Genomic DNA, 21,242 nt, shown 5'->3' on the forward strand with positions numbered 1-21,242 from the left:
ATGGCAGATGTCTGATGGGGATGGTATTACTACCCCAGCTTCCTTGCCTTTCCCCTCTCTTGTATTCTGTACTGTTCCCCAGAAACCCTGTGGGTGCAGAGTCCCGTCTCCCACAGTGGGTGCTGGTTGGTTAATCAGGTCTTTGTTGGTTCCCTTCTCTGCTTCTTTTCTACTGGTATTTTGGTCCCCCTCCTCCCCCAACTTCCAGATAAATAATTTCCTCTTTAATATTTGTCTCCGACAGGGTCAGTTTCTGGGGAAACCTAAACAAAGACGTAAATTAATCATGTCAATTAATTTTCAGCCTCCCCAGGCTGAAAGGTAATTAAATACATGTCTGTATGCTCTCTGCAAAAGGTTTGAAAGGAGTGTGTGCTAAGCCATTTCACATTTATGCTTTGCTGCCAAGAAACCGACAAGAGGTGCTCAGGATGGGCAAATGTCAGCCCCCAAGGGCATGACAGCAACTGACAAAACTATTTATTGGAGGACTTCTGGCTGTCAGTTCTGATCTCTGTTGATGATCAGAGGAATTCACTCATTCTGCAAATATTTTCTGATCTCCACCTCTCTGCAAGAGGCCCCGGTAGCATCAGCCAAATGAAAACAAGTACTGTCTGTTTTCTCTGAGATGTAGCTTTCAGATTACTCTATTAAAAAAAAAACACTAATGAATCTGTTCAGAATTAATACTTCTGGTGATGATTCTCAAGAAGGTGAAGGGTGAGTAATAATGGCCAGGATTTTTTTCTTTTTCACACTGTGCAGGATTTCTTTCTGTTCTTTACCACGCCCCATCCCCTTCCCCAAATAAATAATCACTGCAGTGTGGGGTATGCCCCAGGAGTGTTGGGACAAAAAAGCAAGGTTGCAAACTCCTAGGCCATAGAGTTTTGGGAACCAGAGCGGAGGGAACCGCTCTGAGAACCAGAGCGGAGGAGGACCGACTACCCAATGTGGAGAAAAGGTGCCTGGCCCTAGAGCCAGGAGGGTGGAACGATGGTGCTGCCAGCCAGCCATGTGACCTCAGGACATCAGCTGCCTTCTCTCAATCTGTTTCCTCACCTCTGAAGTGAAGAAAGGGGATGCTATGGTGGCTAAGGTCATGAATTATGAATATTCATGAGTCTCTTAAAAAAGAAGCAACAGACCAAAACCAAATCTATGGTTTGGTTTCACTTTCCCTTTGTGTTGTTCCCCCTCTCACCTGGTTGGGGGGGTGGGAGGCTGCCTGTTGTGAGGTTACTAGGCACTGTTTGCCCTAAAAAGAGTTTGCAGTGACCTGGCTCAAGGAATTAAGGTCAGAAAGAAAAGCGACTGTTGAAAGGAGATGGGAGGTGGAGAAATGGTGGAGTAAAGATGTTTTTGATGGATCCAGAATTGGTGAAGACCCTGCTGGGAAGGTTCCTGTTGATACTGAGGGGGCATGGGAGAAGAAAGAACAGAAAAGGTCTTCCTTGGGTTTTTTTGTTTTTTGGTACCTTTTATAAACTCTGGTGGCTCTCAAGCCTGGCTGAATATTAGAATCATCCAGAGAGTTGGAAAAAAATCACGAAGTTCCTCTCCTTCTGATTTAATTGGTCGTAGATGGGGCCTGGGCATGAGCATTCTTGAAAATGCTCCGGGATAATTCTGCTGTGCAGCTGGGATTGAGACCTACTGAACAGTAACCCAGGGCACAGGAAGAGCCCGCTTGCTTTCTTTCAAAAAAATAAGCTACCTTATTTTTCATATGTTCTCTACACTTTCCTTCCTCTTCTGTTCTTCTCGCTCTGTGCCTCAGAATCCCCAAGTCATACATGGATGGGAGATGGAGAAAGGAAGAACAAACCCTGTGCATTCTGTGTTCTGGTTAATTCCTTTTTTATTTACCAGGTTTAATAAAAGATGTTTCCCTCCATGAATATAACTCATACTGCTTAAGAAAAACTTGAAAAAATATTATACTCAAAAACAAGAAAGAAAAAAAACATCTCAACATGTCACATAGGTCCCTTCCTCAAAGACAACCACTGTTAACACCAATACATTTTAATGTTTTCTTTCTAATTTTTTCTTGATGCCTCATTCCTTTGTTTGAATGCTTTCTACTATGTCTACCAGGGGTTGGCCAACTGCAGCCTGCAGGTAAATCCAGCCTACTTTCTGTTTCTATAAATAAAGTTTTATTGGAACATAGCCATGCTTATGTGTTACCTTTTTTTTTTTTTTTTTAAAGATTTTGTTTATTTGACAGAAAGACACAGCAAGAGAGGGAACACAAGCAGGGGGAGCGGGAGAGGGAGAAGCAGGCTTCCCGCGGAGCAGGGAGCCCGATGCGAGGCTCGATCCCAGGACCCTGGGATCATGACCTGAGCTGAAGGCAGATGCTTAACGACTGAGCCACCACGCGCCCCTTACATGTTACCTTTTGCCTTTCACACTACCAGGGCAGAGTTGAATAGTTGTAATAGACTGTCAGGCCCAGGAAGCCTCATATTTATTATTTGGTGCTTGGCAGAAAAAGTTTCTTGGTTCCTAGTATATACCCTTCTGTACTCTCTCATTTCCCCCACTTGACCTTATTACGTGAGCATTTCCCATGTTGTTATAGATGCTTCGTAAATATTTCTAATAACTCCCTGGGATTGCATGGAAAGTTTGTGGCTTAGCCTTACTCTTATTATTAAACATTTATGTGCTTCCCCCTAATTTTTTTCATTCTTATAGTGAATGCTTCAGTGAATACATTTAGATATACATTTTATCTATATTTTCAATTATTTCTTTTTTTAAAGATATTTATTTATATTTTTTAAGTTTTTTTTTTTTAATTTATTTGACACAGAGAGCACAAGCAGAGGGAAAGAGAGGGAGAAGCAGGCTCCCCGCTGAGCAGGGAGCCCGATGCGGGGCCTGATCCCAGGACCCTGGGATCATGACCCGGGCTGAAGGTAGCCACTCAACCAACTGAGCCACCCAGGTGTCCCTCAGTTATTTCTTTAGGACAATGTCTAGATTCTTCAACTGGTAGGTAGGGGCATTTCAAGATTCTCGATTCAGATCATCAATTCCCTTGCTCAAAGATGTCATAGTAGCTTATACTCCTCAGTAATATAGGGGAGAACCTACTTCACCACACACTTGTGGGCATCGAGTATTACCATTTTAAACATGTTACCTTTAGACAGGGAAACAAAATGTTACTATTTTAAATTGTATTTCTCTTACATCTAATGAGATCAAAACTGTTGCATTTCTTCTCTCCTATGTTGACTGCTTTTCACCTTTGCTTGACCTCCTTCTGCACAGGGAGAAGGTCCTGCCTCACCTTGGCTTGGAGCAAGGCCCCTGCTTCCGCCCGGTTCTTTTCGACATCTTTCTCCCAGTGGATCCTGATGGTCTCGAGAATGTCATCCAGACCGGTGCCGATGGGCACACCCATTTGTTCCAGCTCAGACCCTGCCAGCTGTTTGTACAGCACTTTCACATCCTGCGAACAACAATATACACTCCAGGTGAGCTCCAGAGGACACAGAGAGCACAGAGAATTTCAGCCAGCAGAAGCCCAGGTCTGTGGGCACCCCTTGTGCTTCTCGTTCTGCTCCTGCCAAACACAGGGCTTCACAGAGACTGGCAAAGTCCCCGACCCTCTCACCAGCACGCGTGCCATAGTCTTTGGCAAGAAGGAGGCGTTCCTTAGGCTGGTGTTCGCAAGCCCAGGCCCCCTCAAAGCAAATATCAAAATACATAAACCGCAAAATAACACAGAGGAAGCAACAACAGCAAGATGAAATGTATGAATTCTGTAAAGTCAGAGTAGGCTGGGAGAGATTTAGAGGTCACTGAAGGGTGAGTGGTGGAGAGTGGCGGCAAGCGGCTGAGCTAAGAGCAGGAGGAAGTGGCCTTAGCGCTTGTGGTCAGCCTGAGGGCGGACAAAAGAAGGAATTTCCCAAGGGAAGCCGAGTTAAATGGGTTTTGACTTTTTCGGCTGAAAGCACGTTCCATGTCCGCTCAGACAGTGACACGTGTGAGGTGGTTTAGAGTTGGGGCCGTTCTGCTTGCAACTGGGCTGAGTCATGGGGGGAGGTCCCGTTGAGTCCTGTCACTCAGTGAGCTGACGTAATTTCGTTAACGAGTGTGTGCAAACCCCAGCCTGGGTCTAGCTTTAGAGTTATTTTGTTTGTTCAACGCAGCGTTAAAAAAGAAAAAAAGAAAGAAAAAAAGACCCGGAATACAGGGCCTTGAGGTAGGGGATGCTCTCTCTCCAGCTCAACACAGGGCCCCTCACTCTCCAATGTGGACCTGCCTTCCCCTCCCCTTGTGTCCCAGCTCTGGCCCGAAGCCCTCTGAACTTGAGACTCCTGGCCATCACCTCACCCACTGCAAGGATGTGGGCGTGTTTTGCCCGCAGCCCTGGGCAGGCGAGGGGGACAGGCCGACAGGAGCTAGCCTCACTGATGGCTGGCTCCGCCAGACAGGCGCGGGCCTCTGGGCTGCAACCAAGCCAGCGTCGCCCTGGACCCCTCCTACCTCTTCGTAGCCCCTCGACAGAAAGCCGAGTTCTTCTTTCAGGCGTTCTATTTGACTCTCCAGATCCATTTTTGTCAAATTAGCTTCATCAATGACTTTATACAGAGAGTTAATTTCCTCTTCCGCTGCCTTTCGAAATGGCTGCTCATTTTCATATCTGCAGATAAAGGAGCTTAATCAGCATAGGTGGGGAACCCGAAAGGGGAAATAATCAGATTACAAATGTTACCGACAGGCCAATTATGTGATAGACAAATGAATGTTAGAAGTCACCGTTCCAACAGCTCTGAGGGCACTGTTAACGCAAGTGTTACATGTCGATTTATTTAAAATGGAAGTGATGGCAGCCAACTTCTGATAACCTAGCTTCACAGGCTGCCACGCTCATGGGTCCCTGGAAGCACAGAACTCTAGGGAAGGCTTCTCCAGGAGTTGAGATCCAGGTAGAGGGATGTGGCATGTCACCATTATTCTGATTTGCCATCCTTTCCCCCCGAGGATGCGTTAACAAACATTACTGAGAACCTGCTAAGCACAGGCTAATGATCCCAAAATGAAAAACACGGTTTTTGTCTCCAAAGAGCCCATGTGAAATTTTGAAACTGTGGCTGCAAATCCAAATGCTTTCAGGGGCCAAGTGGGGAATATAGATGAGGGATGAAGGCCGGGTCTGGGAAGCAGGGAGAGGTGGGGATTGAAGCCCACAGGACAGCTCATCCTTCACGCAAGGGGACCTGCTGCTCAGCTCTTCCTGTTAGTGCTGCGTGGGAAGGGGTGTGCCAGTTCTCTCCGAGAGAAATGGGAAACCTGGATTTATATGCGAAACATCCAGAGCTTTAAAAACTTGCAGCCTATACAATAACACATAGGCACACACATCGACACAAATCTGAAACTTCCCCCCTGAGTTCTTTCCATCTCTGGTTTGCACAGAGCCTTCTTTCTATAAACCACCCAACATCTTTGCCAATTTCTCTCAGTGTTACTCCTTTCCTTCTACAGCCTTCCACCCAGCTGTACCCTCAGTCACATTTCACACCTTACCTTCATCCATCCATAGAACGGAGAAATCTCACATTACTCATTGAAGAAAGCATCTTAGGGTTTCAGAGTTTTAAGGGAATTTAGAATTCAACTATTCAAACTCTTACCCAGTGACAATCCCTTGATAGCATTCTTTTTTTAAAAAAAAGATTTATTTATTCGAGAGAGAGGGTGCTTGAGAGAGTGCAAGCAAGAGCGCAGGGGGAGGGGCAGAGACAGAAGGAGAGGAAGAGAGAATCTCCAGCAGACTCCCCGCAGAGCATGGGAGCGTGACATGGGGCTCCATCCCAGGACTCTGAAATCCTGACCTGAGCCGAAATCAAGAATCAGTTGCCTAACGAATTGAACCACCCTGGTGTCCCTCGACAGCATTCCTAATAGGTGATCATGTAGCCTCTACTTGACTACTTCCAGTGACAGGGAACTCATCACCTACCACCACCACCATTCCATTTTAGGACCGATCTAATTATGGAAATTTCTTCCTATAAGAGTCTGAGTTCCACTCACTGGAGCATCCAAAGTTAGTCTGACCCTTCCTTCTGGCAGTCCCATAAATATTGAGAGTCTAGTCTCTTATATCATTCTCTTTTCCCCTCATCACTTCCTCCAAGCCTTTTGTTCCTCAGGTTAAACATTCCCAGCTCCCCCACATTCATATAAATTCATTTCCATATCCCTCATCATCAGTGGCAGGGACTTTGTATTCTTAGCATCCACCTTCAGGCTTCAAATATATGTGTGGAATGATTAGAAATGCTCTAATTGGTCCACATCCTTCTCAAAATATGATACAGAGATTGGAATGCAAAACTCCAGATGTTGCCTGATCAGTTCAGAGTCCCGGAGGACTCTCTGCTCCTTTGTTTAAACCCTTTCATTCTATTCATCATGGGCCCTAAGGTTTGCTTTGTGGGTTTTTGTTTGCATGTTTGTTCATTTGATTTTGACCAGCTGTATTTGCTGCTGACTAATATTGGGTGTCCTGTCAATTAGAGTCCCTGACCATTTTTCACAAGTCCAATTACCCTGTCCTTTCTGGGTGCACCTGGTATTTGAACCCCAAAGTAGGAGTTCATATATATCCTCTTTCAGTTTCATTGGCCCATTGTTCCAATGTGTTAGGATCATTCCGATTCCTAATTCTATCATTCTTCTCCTTGCCAGCCCTCCTGGCTTTGTATCTTTTGCCATTTTGCCCTTTCATGCCAAGGTAGCTTTCATGCACCTTACAGTTAAAAATAGTAAATGCAGGAACCGAGGACAGAGCCCTGTGGCATACCGCTAGAGACTTTCCTCAGAGTTGGACCTGGACCTTTGAATCTCCCTCCCCGCCGAAGAACTGGTTTTTGAAGTCATTTTTATGTACTCTATATGTAGGATTAGATTCTCTACCCATATGTATTCTTCATGAAGGACTGTTAACATTTAGTCCTTTTGGAATCAAGTCCTTCCCTTCCAGCTGGAATGATTGGTCCCTGCTGACTGGGGCTGGAAGAATCCCCCTTGTGCCTCTGAAGTCCTGTTTTGTTTTTCTCTCTAGGGAGCCTGGCCCCTTCCAGGGTGTGCTCCAGTCAGCATTATGGAAGGTCTTAGGTGTCCTACAGACTGTTTTTTGGAAGTCCTCTAAGCATTTAACACATCTCTGTGATATCTCCCAAAGCCGTTGTTAAGCTTTTAGCTTTCTCTTGCTATCTTTTTTTCCTTCCCCCCACCCATTTCAAAGTCTTCAAATAGAATCCCTTTGCTTGTGACACCCAGAACTTTCTGTCTTGACCTGCAAGCCACTCTGGCCCAGCATCTTCAAAAATACCACAATTTCTGCTTGGTTGCTCTACCATCTGCTCGACTCAGCTTGCTCAAAGCCAAATTCATTATCTATCCCTGACTTTTAGACCAGCTTTCCTTCCACAATTTTCTATTTTAGTCAATAGAACCGCAAATCTTCTAAATTACCCAAGTTCAAAGCCTGAAACTTATCTTTGCTTTCTATTTCCAGGCTGCATATGTCAAACCCTGCCAATGATTTCTTTGACCCATCTCTGAAGTCTGCTCATGGCCACCATCCCAGGCAGACCCTGAGCTATGAGCCTCTGATTGTCTTCCTCCAACTGACCTACAGTATTGCCCCCAGAGGGGCCATCCTTAAACACATTGGGTCACCATTTACTCAGAGCCATAAGTGTCCTCCTCTGGCCCCTTAGTAATCTGATCTTGCCTTCCTTTCTAACCTCGGCTCCCAGTACAGACCCTACCTTGCCATCCATCCAGCCCATTTGCTCCCATTGCTTCCTGCTCATTTGCCCCACCTCTCCTCTCTACCAATACAAATCTCCCTTTAAGCTGAAATCCGATCATGATGAGCCAGTGCTCAGATCCCTTCTATGGGTCTCCTCTCAGGTCATCTCTGAGCTCTTTGGTATGGCTCACATGGTCCTCTGGGATTTGGTCTCTCCTTGGTTTTCAAGCCTCATTGGCTGCCCCTCCTTTCTTCACTCCATATGCCCCAGTTATAATGAGCTCCTTGGTGGCCACTAGTGCACCACGCTTTCTCATGTGCTTCTGCCTTAGCACATACTGCCCCCTCTGCCTGGAAAGTCATGCCTCCTTCATTGGCCTGGTCAAATCCTACACGAGTTTAGGGCCCAAATCAGGCGTCACCTCTTTTGTCAACCCTCCCTGGCCATACTAAATGTCCCTATTTCACTTGTGCTCACCTTAGTGATGGCACAACCACTCTGTGATGCCGCTGTCTGTTCTATCCTCCATCTTTGACAGTAAACTGTGAGCTGCTGGAGGTCCCATTCACTTCATTCCCAGTACTTGGCCAGGGGCCTGGTGGATATTCAAACATTTATTGAATTCATTCATTCATTCATTCATTCACTAATTCAACAACTATTTGTGGGCATCTGTCTTGTGTGTGGCACTGTTACAGGCACTGGTAATGCAACGGGGAACAAAACAGACCAAGCCCCTGCTACTCGGTTGAATGGCTGGATGAAGGCATGAACGCATAATGAATAAATGAATGAGCTAAAGAAATTTTGGTCACATCCTACTTGAACTTCACACTTAATTAAATTCTATCTTAAATTTAGTACAAATGGGGTGCCTGCGTGGCTCAGTTGGTTAAGTGACTGCCTTCGGCTCAGGTCATGATCCTGGAGTCCTGGGATTGAGCCCCACATCGGGCTCCCTGCTCAGCAGGGAGTCTGCTTCTCCCTCTGACCTTCCTCCCTCTCATGCTCTCTCTCTACCATTCTCTCTCTCTCTCAATAAATAAATAAAAATCTTAAAAAAATAAATTTAGTACAAATGGCTTCATGTCTATTGGCACTATCTTTAGCTGTGCAGTAAGCTGCTGGTGGCTGGATGATGGCCTCACTTTTGTGCTCCTGTGACCTTGGCGAGCAGTGTTGTCCGAGACAGCAACGCCAGCTGACTGAGAGTCTCCTTGACTCCAGAGTGGCTGCTCGTGGGGATCTTTTTAGCAGATGGAGAAGCTTGGTCTTAGAGAAAGGAAAGGACTCTGGGAATGAGGAGATGGTGGAGATTTTCCTTTTCATCACAACACTCTTATCCTAAGATAACAATGGCAGTGGGATGGATCACTGACTTCCCCAAGGACTCCCAACTACATGGCTTTCCTCTTTGTCTTTACCAACTTAGGGAAATGTTCCTTAAATAACTATCCCATCACCCATCCAATTGCCCAACATCCACAACACCTTCCCCACAGAATATTCTCAAAATCGCTATGTTTAGGGGCGCCTGGGTGCGTCTGCCTTCGGCTCAGGTCATGGTCCCAGGGTCCTGGGATCGAGCCCTGCATTGGGCTCTCTGCTCAGCGGGAAGCCTGCTTCTCCCTCTCCCACTCCCCCTGCTTGTGTTTCCTCTCTTGCTGTCTCTCTCTCTCTCTGTCAAAAAAAAAAAAAAAATCGCTGTGTTTATCAATCAAAGGTCTTTTTTGTTTCGTTTCTCCATTAGACCAGTTTTTCCCGAACGTCACTGACCATCGTGATTTTGCCCTAAATGCGTCTCTCTCCTGTCATTATTTACTTTACATTGTTCCTTAAATTCATCTACTTAAAAAGTAAATGTTAAATCAGTAAACTTGAAAAGCTCTTTATATTCAATAAATTTTAAATTGCCAGTATAAATTGTAGTGCTATCGTGGAAAAAGTTTCATGAGTCATAAATGGAAGGTAACTCTAAAAATACATAACTATTAAAAAGAAAATGTTTATCCTTATACCACTTAAGATGATCTTCATCAGTGCTATCTACACCATATTTTAGGAAACACTATATTAGACTTCAAAGAGGTGTTTTTCAAAGCTGGAGAGTTAAAAATTCTGAGGCCCAGACCCCACCCCCAGGGATTGTGGTTTAATTAGTCCGTGCAGCTTGGGCATTGGCATTTTTAAGTGGCCAGGTAATTCTAACATGCAGCTGCAATTGAGAAGCGTTGCTCAAAACCAGCAGTTATTTGAGTGTGCTCCCAGGACCAGCAGGATCAGCATCATGGGGAACTTGTTAGAAATGTAAATTTTGGGCTCCACCCCAGACTACTGAACCAAAAACAGGCGGTGGGGCACAGCGATCTGTGTTTTCTATAAGAGCTCCTGGTGGTCCTGAAGCACGCCACAATTTGAGACCCCCTGCTCTGAACCAGGTGACACTGGGCAAAATCTCTGAGCCCTTGGGACCTGGTTTTGTGTTTATCAGGAGGGTTTGAGCTGGACGATCTCTGCTCCGATTCTCCCGGGACCTCTACCATCCCACTCCAGCCTTCTGTGAGGTTGGCAGTGAATCCTGCAGACCCCAGAACAGCATCACTCGACTTGCCCAGAGTCTGGGGGAGCAGAAGGACTGTCCCCTCTGTGGCAGATGTTACCTCTCTTTAAAGTCGTCCGCACCCGCCTGGATATTCTCTGTCTGAAGCATGAGCCGGGCATTTTCCAGGACTGCCTCGCCCACCTAGAAAGATCACATACATCAGAGGAGACAAGGCCACTGGACCGTCTTCCCTCCCTTCCCACCATGACTTGCACTGGGCAGAGGTTCTGGGGAACTTAGAGCACATTTCTTATAGCAAATATTTTTAGAATTCAAGTGTCTCTCTCCAAAAAGGTGGGGAGGAGATAAACCATAAAGCATAAAATCTGGATGTCTTTTAAGGGCCTTTAGAGTTGGATTTTTAGAGCTAAAATATTATTCAAAGCCAGATTTGTTCATAGCCCCTATCATAATGCTGAGCTTTCAACTACCAGTGAAGTTTCTGGCTCCCTAAATGAAGATTCCCTGGTTTGACTTAGTGGCTTTTCACATTTTCTGGTCATGGATACCCTTGAAAAGCTGATGAAATCTCTAGTTCAGTGCTGCCCAATAGAACTTTCTGTGATGATGGAACTCTTCTATGTCCATACCATCCATCACAGTGCCCTCACATGGCTACTGAACACTCACCATGTGGCAAGGATGACTGAGGAACTGAAAATTTAATATTATCTAAATTTAATTTATCATTATTTTTTATTTTTAAAGATTTTTTTTTGACACACAGAGAGAGATAGTGAGAGCAGGAACACAAGCAGGGGGAGTGGGAGAGGGAGAAGCAGGCTTCCCGAAGAGCAGGAAGCTGGATGCAGGGCTCGATCCCAGGACCCTGGGATCATGACCTGAGCTGAAGGCAGATGCTTAATGACTGAGCCACCCAGGCGCCCCAATTTATTGTTATTTTTAATAGATTTTTTGGGGGGGAGATAGAGAGCACACATGAACTGGGGGGAGGAGGGCAGAGAAAGAGGGAGAGAATCTTAAGTAGGCTCCACGCTCAGCGCAGAGCCCGACTTGGGGCTCAATCTCAGGACCTTGAGATCATGACCACAGCCAAAATCAAGAGTCTGATGCTTAACTGACTGAGCCACTCAGGTGCCCCTGTTTAAATTTAATTTAAATTTGAATAGCTACCTGTGGCCAGTGGCCATCATATTAGACAGTGTGGCTCTAGAATTTTATCTACCATCAAAACATACATATGAACATAAACACTGTGCATACAGTTTGGGGGTTTCATGGAGCCATGAAGAGTGGTTTTTCAAAACCAGCTCCCCAAACCCTACAGAATGTACCCAAGATTTTGTTTTTATTTAGGTATGGTGAAGCGAACAGATCAGGAGATGACTGACATTGAAAAGATGTTACTCACAGTTCCCAAGGGGAGGGGCAGCCCCACCATGCAGGGCCAGAGGAGGAAGTACCAGGGTTGGTTGCAAAAGGTTGAGAGGAAAGCGTGGGCAAAAGCCTTTATTGTGGTTTTCATGGGAAGGAACTGGTGAAGCAAGGTAAACAGTCGAGCAGGTTTAGGACTGGGTAGTTTGGAGAACTTCAGCCGTCTCTGGGCCCCTGGGGTGGTCTCCGGCCACCTGGGATGCTTAGGGCAGAGGAACACTGCCTCCTGGAGTGTAAGAGCCAGAAAGAGGAGGCGGATGGGGGTATGTGCTCAGGATCCGCTGGTCTGCACAGCAAAAGCGTGGCAAGTGGTTTACCATCTCAAAGGTTCGCTAGCTCTGTGAGGGGTGGTCTCACCCTAACAGTGAGGCCCCAGATGCCAGAGCATGGAGAACACAGAAAAACTGAAAATAGAGTGAATATTGTTGAATATAGTTATTCCAGCCGGCCATGGCTGCCTGAGGCGTCCCTGAGGCTTGGCTTTGGCTGCTCTGGCCGAGCCCTCTCCTCAGCCTCCTTCACACAGCAGCAGCCTCCACATTTGGGAGCCCCTTCTCCCGTTTTTGGACGCCACTTTGCCAGTGCCATTTTTCAGATGACAAACTCGACGCCAAAGGCAATCACCCTGCTCAATTTCTCACAATGATGCCCATGGCAAATGCCTCGCTCTAGTGCAGGACACCGAATCGTAGTGGTCTTCTAGACTGTGGGCTGGAACGTGACTGCTGTAGAAAAGAAGGCTTTACTATCACTCTAGACAACATGGCCATGGTGGGGGGCAGCTGAGGGCAGATGTGGGGCCTGGGGCTCATGCAATTTGGGAGACTGCTTTTAAGAAAAAAAAAGACTAATACAAAGTGGTGTGCACGAGTGAGGGACCCTGAAGCTTAAATTCTTAAAATTCTTCACCTTGGTACAGCTTTTGTCTGTTGATGTGTTTCTGCTTTTTAAACGTGGAACCCAGGCGGTGGGCAGAAAAAGTAAAAACCAAGCAACACCCCAGAGCGTAGGTTGGATATATGTATTTGGAGTCCTACAAGTCTGGAAAAGCAGAGAGATGGCTGAAAATGCGATCACCCCAAATCCTGCCTTCTAGAATAAGCACGGCCAGCGTTTGGATATATTGTACTTCCTTTCAGCCTTTGCTTTGCCCAGCTGCGACAGTAGCTGGTGTGTTAATTGGCAACCCTTCCCTCGTTGATTGCAAACTCTTTATGAAGAAGAGGCTGCAAGGAGCACTCCGTGGAGGAGTCTGGTAGGAAGAGTCCGCTGCTCGAAGATGGGCTGCAGTGAGGGGCTGGCGGCTCCGTGTCCTTGCTCCTCTTTCTCACTTGGGGTTGAGGACAGGAGCGCTTTTTGGGATAAACTGGACGCTGCCACGAAGAGAGGTAGTTCTGTCCAAACGTCTGTCCAGGGAGGCACTTGCGGCACTCAGCTCACAGAAGCCGGAGGCCTTCCTGCTCTAGCTGATGTTTAGTAACAACCAGGGACTGATTCGAGCCTTGAGCCGAGGCTAATTATAGGCCCTGACTTGCCAAATCTCAGCTGCTGGCCCTGCTTCCCCATCTCCTTCATAGAAGGATCTTAAAACCCCCCACCAGCCCCCAAGTCAGCGAGAGAGCCCCTCACTGTTCTCCTGTAGGTACCTCGGCTTAGCAGGGGGTACCTTGATGTTACTGACTTCTGTTGGGTCTGTGCAGTGGCAACACTGTGTAGTGGTAGATGCTACATGCATCTCTTCTTGAGTGTGCACTCAGGAGGGATAGCATGTTGGGAGCTTGCTAGTGGCTCCGGTGAGAGGATTTACACCGGGGAAATTGGCCAGTGCTATAAACCAGAGCCTTATATTCCTGGAAGGCTGCTTGTTAAACTGCAGCTCAGTGACTGTGACTGACCCGCTACTAAATACCGAACACTCATGACTTTGCCACATGCTCATGATCTCTAACCCTAACACCAACACACCTAGTTTGCCGATGACGTTGCCAAGGCTCCTATGTAAATTGCCCCATATCACCTGGACGGAGAGTGGCAGAGCCAGAATGCCACGTCAGGTCACTGTGACTCCAGGGCGCGCATATTTTTGTCATCAGCTTTGGAAAATAAAAGGCCCATCAGAATCAAGAGAGACACTCATTGGGGAGGATTGCTTTCTGTCTTTTTCCTGTAACGGGACTGCCAGGGCTCCTGGGTCTTCTTTGGGCTGCATCACGGAGTTAAAGAGCTATCTTGTCCACTGGCACGAGGAAGCTCACCAAACCAAACCAAACCATCTCCCGTGCCCATGTCCTGAGCTTTCCCTGCTGAGCCCTGTAAGCTGAGTGGAGCTGAGCAGATTGTGGGCCCAACCCTGAAGGCCTGGAGAACGTCGGTGGCCGAGTGCTCTGTGGTCAGGCCTGCAGAAGAAATGTCATCTGCATTTAAAACTGTGGGACCTGCACATTAGCCACCTGGTCCCCTCACATTTATGGTTGAAGCGGATGCAAATTAACTTCACCTCTTTGATCATCCGGGAGCGAAGGCAGGACAATACCAAATATGAGTATGTACAGTCACCAGGCTGATGCTGTGAATACAAGCACACTTGCTCATAACCCTGGAACCACTCCTGCCCTCTTTTCTCATAGGAAAGAGTATGAACCAACGTCAGAGTTGCACTGCAGGGTGAACTTGAAGCGCATGGTGTGCTGGGAAGGCCAGCAGGGGACCACCGCTCCTCCCCTTCTCTCTCCTCTCCCCAAACACAGCCGACTCCTACCATCAGCACATGATGATGGTTTCCTCTGTGGAACATGACTTAACACCAGGTCTCCTGTCTGTCATAGCCGCATCAGTGTGAATTGGTGTGTGAGATTAGGTGGTCTGGAGGGACTAGGACTCAGGATTTGTAAGTTTTGCTGGAGAAACAAAAGATGCCTTCAAAGCATACAATTCAATGGAGGAGAAGAGCAGGACTGAGTGCTGTGGGGAGGGGCGGCCAGAAGCCAAGGTCGGCACGGCTTTGTACCGAGAGGGATGCTACAGGCAGGGGCAAGGATGGGTTTACTGCTGGCCTGTGTTAGCTCGAACTGCTCTTGGCTTGGAGTGCAGCTGCCTTAAGTTACCTCCCTGGAACTGTCTTGCTCTCGCCTCCAAGTGGAGGAGTCCTCAGCACACTTGACACCAGTTGTTCTCCAAGTGTGGCCCCTGGGGCAGCAGCATCAGCACCACCTGAAGCCTGTGAAGAAGGCAAACTCTCAGACCCTACCTCAGATGTCTGAGTCCAAGGCTCTGGAGTGGGGCCCGACAATCCGTGTTTGAAAAGCTTTCCAGGGGCTCGCAGCGCGCACGCGGCTTGGAGAACCCCAGCTTTGCACAGACCTGCCTCCAGTCCTGCCCATGCCACCTCCCAGGCTGTTCCCGGCATTCCTCCACATCAGTGCCTATTCCTAGAACACCTCGTTTTACCACCTCACGCCCCTAGGCCTTGCCACCTGACAAGCCCTACCCCACTTTAAAGCTCATCTCAAACGTGCCTTCCTCTGCAAAGCTTTTTTATTTATCTGCTCACCCATTCTTGCCTTCATTTCTTCAGCACATTGTTTCCTCTGTGCCGGGCTCTGTGCTGGTTGTAGGGGAATCAGCAGCGACTGGAGGGGGTGCAGTGAGAAGGGTAGGCAAAGGCCAGATCCAGGAGGCAGGGCCTTGGGAGCAAGGGAAGGGAGGTGGGATTTGCTGGGAAGACCGTGAAAGGTTTTGAGCCAGGCACAGGTGTGATCTGCGCAGTCAGTGGGTCCCATGAGTCCTGAGGGAAGGGGAGATTGTTGGATGCAGGGGACCGTGCCGAGGGCCCAACTAGGAAGCTCTGCAAAAGCCCCAGGGAGTTGGTGGCTGCTTTGACTAGGGCGCTTAGAGGGGCCACGAAGAGAAGCAGACAGGTTTAAGACTTATTTTGCCGAAGGGATGGAGTTTTGGTGATGGAGCAGTTGCAGAAAGAGGGAAAGAAAAGAATTAAGGATGACTTCTAAGTTTTTAGCCCCCACTCCTGGGTGCATGGTGCCTTGGCTGACTCTCTTCCTCCCCTCGTTGGATCAGTCCTGCATTGGAGTCACACCCTGAGCTGCGTACCACACTGAGTAGACAATGACCTCATTCATGAACCCAGTTCCTCCACTCAGCGGCTTGGGCCAGTTACTTGGATAATTCTAAGATTCAGTCCCCTCATCCATAAAATGAGGATGATACTGCTCCCTCCCTGCTAGGGAGGCTTCAAGGATTAAAGGGGCCACTGCAGGTAAAGCGCTCGGCCGGCTGTCAGGCACCGAGTAGGTATTCCGTGCACGGCGGCTATTATTATCACTGCTATTTGCCTTAGAGCAGAGCACTTGGCCAGTGATGGTCCAATGGACCTGATGGGTGTGTGCAGTCTGGCATCGTTCCTGCTCCTCCCCCAGGCAGCTGAATGAAGACTTCCATCTAGTGGCTTGGTTTTTTGTTTTTTTCTTTTGGTTTTTCCTGCCCATAGTCATTTGATAAAAGCCCTGGTCCCTGGTACTATGATGATGAGGATTGTATCCAGTCCTACTGCTATTTCCTTGCTATGGTTGTAGTTACTAAAATAAATGATGTTGGTGGGGGCAGGCGAGGAATTTGATCATTACTTTGTTTTTAAAAAGGTGAGGACAAGCAGCATTTTTAGAAGGGTTATCATTTGGGCCCAAGGGTACAACTAATGCTTTATTTGGAGTTAAGATCTTGGCATCCGAGCAGCTAGAGCTGCAGGTGTGGGGAGGAGGTGGGCAAGACTGGGCCCCTGGGAAATTAGACTTGATGGGGGCCGTGGCAGGGCATGAGTCCCTGGAAACCCTTTACACATTTATTTGACTTTCAAGTTTAGGATGAATGCTCAGCATGACTTGTTCTAGTAATAAATGAGCAAGAAGTCATTATCTGTCCCTAGCACCCCACTGAAACTGCATCTTTGCCATGATGGCGAAGACCGCCATGTTACCAAGCTGGACGGATGCTCCTCTGCACTTATCTTGACCTGCCGGCCACATTTGTCACAGAAGATGGACTTTTCTCTCTTGGCCTCCATGATGCCGCTCTCTCCCGCTCTTCCTTCTACTTCACTGGCCATTCTTTCTCCGTCTCCCTCACTAGGTCTTTCTCCCTCATCTGACCTCCACGTGCTAGATTTTCTCAGGTTGGGTCATGGGACATGTTCTTTTCTCCCTAAGTGACCTAGAGCAGTAGGGTATCAGTTGAATTAATGAGCCCAGCATTAGCACTGCCTCTCCATGGAGAACCAAAGCAGGGAAGACGTGGTTCCCACTCTCAGGAACACCCAGGTTCCTACCTGGCTCCGACCTGAGATCATCTCCAGCACCTCCCTCTCCCTCACCTCCCAGGTCAGAGCACCAGTGAGCCTCTGCACCGATGTGCCCTGGTTCATTCCTGCCACACTGCCCAGCCTTGGTAGCCCCTATCATCTCTCTGGTGGTTTTGCCTGATTGTTGCTACCCATGGATGGAGAGTAAGAAGCCCAAGCACACTGAGTTAAGATCGCGGCTGCAGGTGGAGGGAGCATGCCATAAAGTCTAGACGGAGAGTTTGAACCATCTTGAGCATAGTTCATCCCTGAATGCAGTCACAGCCATTGAGGATCCAGGGAGGATCAGGGACACCTGAGGGCTAAGGTTGGGTCTTACTTTGGCAGGCCAGGACAGTGGACATTTCTGCATCTGTACTGCAGATAAATGACCTCATCATTGAACTGTGCTCTGTCTGAAGAATGTCTTTGTAGAGGGGGTCAGGTGAGCACGGAGTGAGGGGCCAGGGGTGGGTAGTGTTATGAACCATTTGGGGGCAATCAGGAACACCCTGCTCCCTACAGGTTGCCCTCTGTCTTGATGAGGACAAACCTTAGGCCTCACCTTCTCCAGAAACCTCTCTACCCCTCCCAGGAGTAGTTCTGAGCATACCTAGCATCCTGCCTGCAGCTCCCTGGGAAACAGGAGGGCCTGATTTGGACGGCAGCCACCAGTGCTGGGCACTAAAGAGTAGCCTCCACTGTACATTCCTACCTCATCCTGGGTGTATGTATCCCAAAGCTTTCTTTGTCATGAGCCAGCCCTCAGGGCCTACTTTTCTACAGATGTCCTAACAAAATCTGAGTTTTGCGTGCTAGGCACATCAAGATATGGTGACCCTGGGAGGCTCTGTTGGGGCAGCCAGCTGATCGAGCTCTTTCTTTCTTTCCTAGATTGAGAGCAAATGTGTTCCAACCTCCCATTCCCTTTTTTACTGCAGTGACTTACTAAGATGCAAATTTGAGCTCACATTTATTCAAGAGGGTGCTCTTGAATAAACCCGCATGATTTGGGCTTTATTTCTTCTTCACTCTCCTGCTGCAAACTGAACTATTTTTCTAAACAGACTTAGGTCTTTCCAGCTTTCAGAACTGTGACTCCTGCTGCTGCCTCTGTATGTCATGACCCAACATGCCACCTGGCCGCCGTGCTTTCCTTCTTTGCCAGGGGAACTCTTAACCATCCTTCAAAACCCAGCTCAGGCTGCAGTGGGCATCCCCTGTACGCCCCAGAACCCCTGTGGCCATATCTCTATCACTGCAAGTTGTCCTGCTGTATTTTATTCTGACCTTTTCTGCTTTCCCCACCACTGACCTGTGTGTTCCTGGGACAAGGACAGCCTCGCATCTCTGCCTCCTCAGCCCCCAGCTCAGTGCCTGGCACGTGGACACTAGATGTTCGTGAACTCAGTAGGTGAAGTAGGCTAGCTGAGTGTACACAGACAGGTAAGGCAGGACATACTTAGATGTACAGAACTAAGAAGAAGATGCCTGAGAAGAGCTCAAAATCTAGAGCCAAACTTCATAAAACCCAAAATAGAAGCAACCGAACAAATCAAACCGAACATTTTTACCACACTTCTACACTTTATGCCATGATCAGCTCTTTGCAGTCAGGCTGTCATTTAACCCCTGCGCCCAGCACCAGTGGCCATACAGAATGGGTGCACGCTCGGTCTGCAGATGAGGAGCCGAGACCCAGGAGTTCAAGTGACTTGCCCACAGCGCTAAGTGGCCCAGATGAATTTCATCCGTGTCTGCCGGACTCCACAACCCACGCTCTTTTTTTTTTCCCTTTACAAGAACCCCACTCTTTATTATGGGACATTTCAATGAGACAAAACTATATATAAATGTAGAGAGAGACTAGAATGATGGCCCCCTGGCTCCCCACTTCCATAACTAAAATCTCATGGCTAAATTTAAAAATCTCTATTCCTGTTCCCCGCCCTACTCCTGTCTGAGATTATTACATACATATCACTTCCTCTATAAATATTTCAGGAGTCATGCTCTATTTTGAACTTCTGCATTTTAATTTAAAAGGTATCAGAGTAACACATACCTTTGATCATAAAATGAAACAAGGCTGAAAAGAAAGGCTGGTGCAGAAAAACATTCCGTGCCCCACCTCTGCTCATCCCACAGCCCCCGTCCCCACAGCTTCTGCCTTTCATTTGTCCAGAGCTTTCCCCATATTTCTACACATTTTTGATTCTTTGAGTTATCAGCCCCAGACATCATTTATTGACTTCCCAGCCGACAAATGAAGATTTCGCTCACTCACACTCCACCACCCTTTTCCTGTATTTATTGGCCATCTTGGTGACTTTAACTAAGAAAGCTCTATTTCTTGCTGTGTCATCATGGAGCTTCCCTTTCACATACTCGCGCTCTCTTATAATCACAGGTGTTTTATTGTCTAAGGTCAAAGGGAAGACACAAAACCAGCTTAATTACTAACCTCCTTTACTGACGCCTGTGTGAAATATAGGTCCTTTCTGCTAGGAATTATGACACAGGTGACCTGGACTGTCAGAAGCTATGGGTAGAGAGCCAAATTGTTTTATGTCCCACCTGAGCATCCGTAGGCCTGCAGAATATTGTCAGCTGCCTGACTCTCGCAGTGCTACCCTCTCCAGGGCATGTCTACACAACTCCCGTGTAGACATCTAGCCTTACCGTGTTTGAAGCGTGAGTCTGACTTTAGGTGGCTCCATTTCTTCTCTTGAGAAATGGGGCCGCTCTAGCTTGGTAGTACCCAGCATGCAGTAATCCTTGAATTGGTGTTTGTTAAGTGAATAAGTGATGTATGTTTAAAGAGCCAAACATATGAAATAATGATGAGAAACCGATTCACAAGCAGCAGGCTGGCAAACCTTTGGGAAGAGAAGGTGTGGAGAAATGGAGGTCTCACACACTGTTCCGGGAGGGTAAATTCAGGTAGCCACTTTGGGAAGCAACTTGGCAATGCCATATAAGAGCCGCTGACAGGCACAGCCCATTCTGCTCCTAGGTACTTGCTGAGAGCAGGGTCAGAAACTTTTTCTATGAAGGGCCACAAAGGAAATATTGTAGGCTTTGTGGGCCCGCAGTTTTTGTCTCAACCACCCTGCCCTTTTAGGATGAAGACAGCTGCAGACAATTAGGATGTGAATGGATGTGACTGCATTCCAATCAAACTGCAGCTATAAAAGTGAGTACTTGGTTGGATTTGGCCTGCTTATAGCAGGATCCCCACCTCTAACCTAGGGAAACTCTCCCATATGTGTATGAGAAGGTTTATGCCCTCTCCTATTTGTGACAGAGAAAAGTGGAAGCAACCCACAACCATCAACAAAAAAAATTCATAACCTATGGAAAAAATTCATAACTTATGGTGTATATACAATGAAATACTACCTGGGTCACCATGAGCAATCTCAAAAACAAAATGAGAATTAAAGAAAGCAAGTTGCAGAGGGAAACACTATGTGGTGGTGAATTTTATGTGTCAACTATTTTATGGTGGTCAGATATGGTCAAACATTATTCTAGATGTTTCTGTGAGAGTGTTTTTGGATGAGATTAATATTTAAATCGGTAGACTTTGAGTAGAGTGGATTGCCCTCTGTAATGTGGGGTGGCTTCATCCAATCAGTTGAAAGCCTTAATAGAACAAAGACTGAGTGCCCCCCCCCGCAACAACCCACCAGGGGGAAGGAAATCTGCCATCAGATAGTCTTTGGACTTGAACGGGGACATTGGTTCCTTCCCGGGTCTCCAATTGGCTGACCTCCCCTTTTTTCTTAATCTTTTTTTTTTTTTTTTTTAAGATTTTACTTATTTATTTGACAGAGAGAGGTAGAACACAAGCAGGGTGAAGGGCAGAGGGAGAAGCAGGCTCCCCGTTGATCAAGGAGCCGGATGTGGGACTCGGTCCCAGGACCTGGGGATCATGACCTAAGCCAAAGGCAGACACTTCACCAACTGAGCCACCCAGGCATCCCCCGGCTGACCCCTTAATCTGGAACATCTAGCCTCCATTATCCTGTGAGTCAATTCCTTAAAAATAAATCTCTTTCTCTCTATATAAACATCCTACTGGCTCTGTTTCTCT

The 21,242-nt window shown here is 47.4% G+C and overlaps 1 protein-coding gene across 2 annotated transcripts in view; it reads right to left on the reverse strand.

The window, feature by feature from the left end:
• The window catches only part of BFSP2 (beaded filament structural protein 2), a 62,915-nt gene that overhangs the window by 19,917 nt on the left and 21,756 nt on the right, over positions 1–21,242 (reverse strand). For both annotated transcript variants that reach the window (XM_073883475.1, XM_025870519.1), the window contains exons 2-4: positions 10,457–10,539; positions 4,513–4,669; positions 3,311–3,472 (exon numbers count right to left, since the gene is read on the reverse strand). In XM_073883475.1, coding sequence (XP_073739576.1) covers positions 3,311–3,472; positions 4,513–4,669; positions 10,457–10,539 — 402 coding nt within the window. The remainder of the gene's footprint in view (positions 1–3,310; positions 3,473–4,512; positions 4,670–10,456; positions 10,540–21,242) is intronic.

This window comes from Callorhinus ursinus, unplaced genomic scaffold (genome assembly GCF_003265705.2).
Source record: "Callorhinus ursinus isolate GAN/ISIS: 27379988/994484 unplaced genomic scaffold, GSC_fseal_2.0 scaffold1, whole genome shotgun sequence".
NCBI classification, from domain to species: domain Eukaryota; kingdom Metazoa; phylum Chordata; class Mammalia; order Carnivora; family Otariidae; genus Callorhinus; species Callorhinus ursinus.